The sequence below is a fragment of the Spermophilus citellus genome, assembly GCF_964194105.1.
Source record: "Spermophilus citellus genome assembly, chromosome: 7".
NCBI lineage: Eukaryota > Metazoa > Chordata > Mammalia > Rodentia > Sciuridae > Spermophilus > Spermophilus citellus.
In genome coordinates, this window is record NC_138188.1 from 92,995,823 (window position 1) to 93,004,493 (window position 8,671).

At 38.3% G+C, this 8,671-nt stretch overlaps 1 protein-coding gene across 14 annotated transcripts in view; it reads left to right on the forward strand.

Annotated features, from left to right (window-relative positions):
• Positions 1-8,431, forward strand: part of BBX (BBX high mobility group box domain containing) — a 262,512-nt gene extending 254,081 nt beyond the window's left edge. For all 14 annotated transcript variants that reach the window (XM_081301612.1, XM_081301606.1, XM_081301608.1 and 11 more), the window contains 2 exons: positions 5-191; positions 4,260-8,431. In XM_081301612.1, the coding sequence (XP_081157738.1) occupies positions 5-191; positions 4,260-4,347 (275 nt within the window). In that variant the 3' untranslated portion in view covers positions 4,348-8,431. The remainder of the gene's footprint in view (positions 1-4; positions 192-4,259) is intronic.
• Positions 8,432-8,671: the final 240 nt, after the last annotated feature.

An 8,671-nucleotide genomic window follows, 5' to 3' on the forward strand; every position in this document is an offset into this window, starting at 1 on the left:
ACAGATGACAAACCAAAGGAGCAACTGCAGAGGAGTCTCCCTAAAGCAACTGAGACAGACTGCAGTGATGAGTGCTCACACAACACTGAAGCTGAGGAGACACGGAGCAGCACTCCAGAGATGCCTGCTGTGTCTGCCTTCTTCAGCCTCGCTGCACTGGCCGAAGTGGCAGCCATGGAGAATGTGCACAGGTCAGTGGTGTGACTTAGATGGAGGAAAAAATATGGAAACCAGATCAACGTTTCTCAAGTGATTTGTGGCAATTTTTATTATGTAGTGGAGTTCAGAGTAGTTCAGGAGCATTATTGTTTATGTGAGGTGTTACAAAAGTTTATGTGCTAGTTTACAGTATGGGGAAAATGTAAGAAAATATAGCCAGCCAAGTATTTCATTTTGAATATATTGTCCTATGGCTAATCTGGATTTCCATAAAAACCTGAGAGCAGGGAAGCAGTATCATTTAACCTTTAAGTGTGAGATCACAGACAGGGCTTTAAATCCTCAGTCTCTGAAAACAGAGATCTTGAGCAAGATCATTAACCTGTCTTCATTCAATGTTTTCTTTTATAAAATGAGGGTGGGAAGCACTCATTTCATTGAGATACTGTGTGGAATGACACAGTGCTCATGTGGGGACACCCCTACGGAAGAAGGTGCTAGCAGCAGTGGTGGCCAGCCATCACAACAGTACAGTTTAGGGGAATGAGTGTTTTGGCAACTGACTCATGGCAGGCAGGAGACCTAGAATTTTCTTCAACTCTCTGTGATCTACTACAAAGTAATTTATTCTCTGCATTTCAGTTTTTTCATTTTACATTGAGCATAATGATATATCCCCAAAGAATTGCAAAAGTTCTAAGGATCAGAGGAAATCATAGTTGTGAAAACCCTTTGAACTTGGTGAAGGCCCACAGGAAGTGTACTAACTTCTAAGTGTATAATTGAGTATTCTGCTACTTAATAGGTCCTTTGGGAAGGCAAAAAAAAAAAAATTTAAAAAAAGGCTTTTGTAAATTCTGGTATTTCATACTGAATTTTATCTGTGGGTAATCAGAAGTTATTTTCGTGGACTTTCATAAAACATGCTTGAAACCCAGCACACTCTGGATAGCTGCCTGTAGGACCTCAGGCTCCTTTCGCATTTTCAGGTAAACCCATAGGCCCCTCTGTGAACTTGGTTTCCTTCTTGCCTTTTACCTGTCATGTTCTAGGTCTAGTGCTTGCTCACAAGTAGCTCTAGATATTCCAAGACATCAGATATCCTTTCATGTGTACACTGCAAATTCCCATTAGCAAGAGACTGCTGACAGACATTGTTAAATGTGCTTGGGTCTCTGAGAGAGGCACTTCTCCACTTGTGGAATTTTACAGTTGAGTATAGAAGACAAACGCATGACATGCAAAGAGAATTTTTAATGCCTGCCTGAATGTTGCTAAGTGTCCCTGTGAATTATGGAAGTAGGTAGGTAGAATAAGAATTCAAAGGAGTGTCATAATTTAGGGCTCAGAAAATGTCATCACCCAGTCACCCTCATTGCTCCCTAAGTTCTCTCCAAACATGACTGTGATCACACCATCACTCTGCTAACCAGCCTTCCATGATTCCCAGTTTTTAAAAGTAGAAAGCAGAAACAAGCCTTTCCATTCTCATCTCCCTAGTGCCTCTACACCCTGCCCTGCATTAACACACACTCTTGCTCCTTTCCAGATTAGCCAAGTTCTTGCCTTTGTACATCCTCCTCTCAGGTGAACGGCTGCTGCTCCTTCCACCTCCCACGCCTGGTCCTCTTCTCTCAGCCTGCCTGCTGCTCCTGCTGCATCTTCCATGCTGCCGCTCACTCTGTGTACTTCCTGCCTGAGAACAGCTGCCACATTGGGTTGCAATTATTTGTTGATGCTTCTGTCTCGTTTCAGTATATTTTGAAAGGAAAGCGCCGGTTTTATTCTTCATGCCCCAGCTTGCTTAGACAGCTTCTCTTACACCAATGGGTGAATGAACAAATGAGGTAGTTTTTGAAGTCTAACTGACAAAGTTAGATAGCAGGCATAGATATAATGATGAAAATAGAGGTAAAGGTTCTTTTTGTTGTTGTTAACTTCCCATTAAAAAGGATGAAAATGATTACTAGAAATTTACCATCAACCTAACAAATGGTTAGAGTTCTTAATATCTAGAAAATCATCCTAGGAAATCCCAGTTGTAACTTTGGCCCTTTTTTTGCTAAAACAGACCAACCAGCCAATCTTCTATGTCTAGGCTTAATGTAATTGTAGCTGAGTTGCACACCATTTAATTATTACTTCATTATTTAATTATTACTTAACCTGGGTTCCTACTTCACAGGGTGGGTAGCCCACAGAACTAGGTGTAGAAATACATTACCTGTACACTTCCCAGGAAAAATCTAATGTTAAGTTTTGAAACCCACTTTAGACCAATTTTATAAAATACAGGAAATAGGGGTTTGGGCAAACCTTTATTGAGAGATTGTTTATTTATTAGGTGTTTTCAAGGAAGAAAGCTCATTAAATATCATTCTTAAACCAGCCCTCCCAGGACTATCTTATTAGTCCGATTTTAATGTTGGTGCAGATGGTTAATGACCTTGTCAAGAACGCAGAGCTGATTCACAGCCGAGTCATGATTTGCAGTGAGGTCTTGAACTCCAGATCCTGTGCTCCATTTCCTCTAGCATGTGGTGTGAGCAGACTTCAGTCATGTCCTCGATGCCATCCGTTAGCTGCAGCGCTGCTCCAATCCTGACTCCTTTCCTTTTTCCATTGATTGAGCTGGACTTCACCCCAACCTCTCTCCTTCTTGCCCTTTTTTCTTTACATTGTACTTTTCATCTTTCACTGTTTTCCTTTTCCAGTACTTATTAAAATACTTCTGAAATGTTTGTTATTACATGATCTTAAAGGTAAAAAAATAGCATTTTAGTTTCATCTTTCTTGCAGAAAAAGCTGAACATATTGAACAGTTGGTGCTTACAGCAGCCATACTTGAATGAACAGATTAATCCAGAGGTTTGATTCTAACACATGTTTTGTTTTTCTGAAATTCTAAATATCTTGTACTATTCAAAAATTGTTGGATTCAGAAGGCCCCAAATGTTCTGATTTATCTAATTGTTTTCCTTTTTTGTACATCAGGTGAAACCTGGATACAGTTATGGAGCAAATATTACCTGATTCTTAAAATAGCCCCTTTTGTTCTACATACTCTGAAGGAGAGTACTATACTGAAAGGTCAAACCAGTGAAAACATTGCTGCTTCCCCACCTGTCTTCCATGTAGGGTCACGTACCACAGACTGGTATAGGAGACAGAGCCAGGAGTTTGCATTGTCTAGGCTTGATAGGCCTGTGGGCAAATGTCAGGAGGCCCTAATCCTATCATAAAATGAGAGGCTCTGTAGAAATTGCCAGGAATTTTGAATAGTTTTCTCATAACCATGAAATAATTTGTATTTTTAACTACTAATTATACAAACAATGAATGAAAAATCAGCTATTTTCTACACAGTTCCAATCAAAATGATGAAAATTTCTATGAATTTTCTAGTCTTGTGTGGAGCTCTTCCCCCACATATATCAATTTGGGTCCAAGTAGGCTGGATTTTCTTACAGCCAAAATCCAGAATCAGTACTTGCTTCCTTCCCTTGTACTTCTCTCTCTCTATGTACTTGAGAGGCTTCTTTTATATAAGAGGTTTCTCCTTTTTCTTCATTCATTATTTATTTTGTTCCTTTTTTTTTAAAGTCATAGTCCATCTCTCTTCCTTTTCTAAAGTCATTGCTTTTATTGGCCTTCAGTTTTAAACTGAGTGTATTACAATGGATCTTAAGAAATGAGCCTGGAGGTTGCCAATTACTACAGGAAAGGAATGTGTCACTTTTACTATCCATGGATCAAGAGAAAGAGTGTTGTCCCAGAACATCAGTCCTTGAATGAAAAATTACCGCCTCTTAGTGAGTTGCCTCAAATTTGTGGGAGTTTCAGTGTCATCTCTACAAAATGGAAGTAGTTAGTTATTTGGGGCCAAAGGGAAATTGAGATAAGAAATTTTAGGACTGTAAGGAGAAAAGAAAGAGGGAAAGAAAGGAAGAGAAAATTCTAAGGACAAAATTGGTTTTAATTAAATGACATAAGTAAGAATAGCAGCTATTGAGATACTGGAAAGTTTTTATTATTAATCATCCTCTCCTTTCGCAGATAATATACCCTGAATAAGTCATTTTTTCCTTCTTGTTTTACAGAGGTCAGAGGTCGACTCCGCTCACCCATGATGGACAGCCAAAAGAAATGCCACAGGCTCCTGTACTTATTTCTTGCGCTGACCAGTGAAGCGCCCTTTAATTGTAAAACATTGTGCTTTACCTACTACCCTAGCCTTGTCTTTACCAAGGGATGCTAGTGAGTCCATGTGGTGGAAAATATAGACTGCAAACAAGTGCTTGTTGCCCTACACGGCCCAGACTCACTTGAAGCAGAAGTTAGCATCCTGGGCCAGTTTGTTCTTTTGGAACCCAGAATCTTTAAGGGTGATGTTATCTGATACTGAACAGAAACAGAATGATCCTGGAGCTTTGCTTTCCATTGAAGGCTTTTGACAGTAATAGGTGGTGACTTGGTAAAAGGCTGCCTTTACTGTAGCTCATCCAGCATCTCTTTTACCAACCAGAGAGTGTGAAACTAGTTTCATATATTACCTAGTTATTCTTTCAAAACAAAACAAAAAACAAACAAAAAAAAAAACCTGACGCACTGCACTAGTTATTATTAGATATTCTTAGTCTTTTTTGTACATGGAGATTTAAGTTCTAAGATGGTTTATATAATAGGTTATACCTACATTTATATTGTAGAATAAATATTAAAAAGCCTGTTCCAGAGACTCCCAAGCAGCATGGGCAGGCAGATGTACCATTGTTAGCGGTGTATGCTCGGCCTCGTGGTCCATATATTCTGCACTTTTATATTTGCCACCAGAGTGATAGTTTGCTGGCAAAAAGAGAGTGAGAGAGAGAGAGTGAGAGAGAGAGAGAGAAAATTACAATTCTTACAATCTGAATTTTTTTCTTAGCCTTGAGTGACCAAGAAGAATTTGCTTGGGGCAAATTGTGGCAAATATTTTCCCAGACAGGGGAAGAGTCCTGCAGATTACAGATTACTGATGTTTTCATGCCTTGAGGATTCTTTTATTTTTACACAGGGGTCTAAGTGACCAATGAATCGTTCATACAAACAAACAAACAAAAAAAGACAAAAATATTATTCAGAAGTGACCTTAGTATTACTTCACTATTCTAAACACATTGAAGACATTCACTTCATGTGGACTTGGAGCTACAGACCTTTCACATCCATCACAGACAGACTGGACATGTTGTAATTGCTATGCACAACCTAATTGGCACTGCAGGTTTTTAGAGTCATTTCAAGCTTGCTGTTTAGGAGGTATTGAGTACATGATAGGGGAGGTATACCTGAGGTGGGCCTCTCAGTCATAGATCCACCTGCAAGTTCTGTTTCCTTTTTGTGTTTTGTTGCTTTTAAACATAAAACCAACCATTACATATGCCAGTGCCAAGTGGATTAACTGGCTTAGAACATTGAACATATTGACTTAACCACCTGACGTTCACAGTGTCTTGTTTCCTAGCAACAGATGCAAAGTGATAAGTCAAAATTAGTGTGAGGCTACAGATTTTACAGGGTATTTGTTCCATAGCACAAAGTATTTCCCCACTTTTGCATCACAGCACAAACTACCAAATTTTGATTATTGGATTCCAGCAATAATTTTTAAAGGTTTTCAAACTGGTGGAGTTTTGATAGTTCTAGTTCGAGTTTGAAGCTTTTGAGTTAGATCTCTAAATGGTGACAGTTTACATGGTTTTATCTAGCTTTCTTATTTATACTTGACTGAATTGTAATGATGACTTTTTTTTCTAATTGTAATTTGACCTAATAGCCATATAAAAATGACTCTGTTAATATTGACTAGGTTTAGCTTCTCATGGTTGTAGATATTACTTCAGTTTCAGTGCTGGAAAATATGTACAACATAAACTAACAGGATTGGAAAAACTGAAGAGGGTTTTTACTCTCTCTCTTTTTTTTTTTTTTTCAAAGCAGGAAAGAGGGCAGCAGAGCATTGCAATGATGTTCTCAAAATTGTATCTTCATTGTGGAGATGGAGGAGGCAGGAATTAGTAGAAGATTTATCCGTGGTTATAGCTTACCCCCATTCACATAGAAACATCAAGGGAATAGTCCCAGATTTTAGCATACTGTTTTTACTATGATACAGTTTTATTAATATTTTCTAAATTTCAAAGCAAAAAGTGAATGTTTGAAAATTGCTGGGTCCTGATGTTGGTGGCTGTTGGAGTTTTGGACCACTTGCTAGCAGTGATTTAAAAATTATAATTAGCTGAAATCCAAAAAAAAAAAAAAAAACAACAATAAAAGTTGTGTGGTGCAGAACATGCATCTTGACAATGGTACTAACTTGTCACTCTGTAGAACACATTAGAATAGATCTAGTCTTGCCAGAGCACCCTCCTTCAGTCCTCCGATTACGTTTCACTAGAGTTCCTTAAGAGATTGCTGTATATTCATGGGACCTTTTTTTAAAAAGAAGCAAAACAGAAGATTACTTTTTTCTATGTGATTAATATCTTACTTGATCTGCTTTTCCTAAAACCTCAGTGGCTTTTCCCTTAGGCAGGGGTGGGGGAGGGGAGACAACTTCCTGGATATGACTGTTTTCAGATACTTTAAAACAAACCTTTTTGTAGAAATGCTTAATTTTTAAGCGGTTAGGCACTGAGAGTAGCAGAAATCCTGCAAAGCTTTATAGTTCTTTAGGCACTTGCCTTGTTTCTCTGAGAGGTTTTGATTCCAGTGGTAGTGCTTCTCATGCCCTTAATCTGTTGGAGAGGGGTGTTGGTATTTTCAGGTAACATTTATCAGCACAAGTATTTCAGACCAGTATGTAGTGCCCCCCACATTATCATTTTCACTTCATTCTCTCATTCTTCTTTATTTTGGAAAATCATATTGCTATGGTATGTACTTTAATCTGCCAGCAAACACCATCTAAACTAACATCTGTCCCACAGCATCCTCAAGAAAAAAGTTGTTGCACCTTATGTATATCTCAAGCAAACCAAAATATGATGCTCTTCTGCTTTGTTTTATTCTAAATCGTTGTATCATATCTTTCTGAAACCATTCTGAATTTAGTTGAAATTATCAATATTTATGCTTTTAACCTTAATTTCTGGATTCAAACCTGTATATAAATCTTTTGAAAAAAAAAATTGTCCTAGCCCTTCTCTGCAATGCTGGAAGTGGAATATTTCGTCTCAGATGGAGACGTAGTACTGTTCCAGTTTTCTCTAGCTTTTTATTTATTTAGTTATTCTGGTATTTCCTATGTAATTTTGAAGTGTGTAGAGTATATTATAGTAACTGAAACTGCAGCTCTAAGAAGCTGAGTGAAAGAAAAAAAATACTGTAAGACATCCTTGAAGTTTTTATTTGTTTGGGTACTGTATTCGAGATCAGGAAAAGGAAAATGTCCCATAGCCACATTGGAAATACAGGTTCTTGTCCCCAAATTAGGTCAATTCCCAGATTTTAGATCAAAACTCTTCAGTAAATCCTTTTTTGAAGATAAAATTATACTATTGTAATTATGACATCCCATTTCCCACAAATGCCAGAAATAATTTAATTCTGTCACGATGATGCCCCAATACCATGTTGAAGTAATTCCCATCCTATCATTGTTATTCTGGTTCCTGACACTATAATTAGTGGAGAGAAAAATAGTTGGAACACTATGGGGAAAAAAGGCGCATCTGAACTGGTCTGGTTGTTTAGAATTTGACATCTTCAATCCCTGTCCTTTTCTTATTAAGTCAGATGCTACTCTAAGTCATATAAAAATGTGTTTGCACTCTGCTGTCTTTGGCTCAATGTATGGAAGTGTTTGTACCTATGTAAAATCTTTAACAAATTATGAATTGCTATGGAACAGGAATTAGCTGAAAACTGAGTGACGTTTTGTTTATAGGGTGGGTGGGGTAAGGAGTACCTACTAGCTCTGTTCCAAGCTTGGCATTTGGTGTTAATGTGAAGCAGTGGGACCATGCTGCCTGCTAAACTACTGTATGAAGCTAAGTGTTCTGAAGACCAGCAGCTAGAAGCTGGAGGACAGCATCCATTTGACAAAAGAGAAGCACCAACCACAGCATCGGGGACAAGGAAGGAAATCTGGAGGCCTGAAGCCATCATTTGTGAAGGGAATATTGGGGTGTATATGATGCTGTTGAGGAGATTCACCTCTGATTGCACTGCTCCACAGAGCCCTCATGTAAGGCCAATCCTAATGGGCTACCTCGGCTTTAAAAGTTAATTTCAGTAAGTCCTGTTTCAAAAGTTTGTCTTTTTTTTGCTTCTACCTTCAGTGCCACTATTTTCCACTGCAGTGTTTTGACTTCACAAACCACCTTCTCCAGAGAGAACAATGTATTGCTGAAAATGGGCAGTAGAAGCAAATACTATTACATTTGACCTATAAAGTATTCAGAGTGACTGCTAGGTGAAAGTGAAAATTTAGCTTTTCCCCACATAGCTCTTTGTTTTGCACCTTATG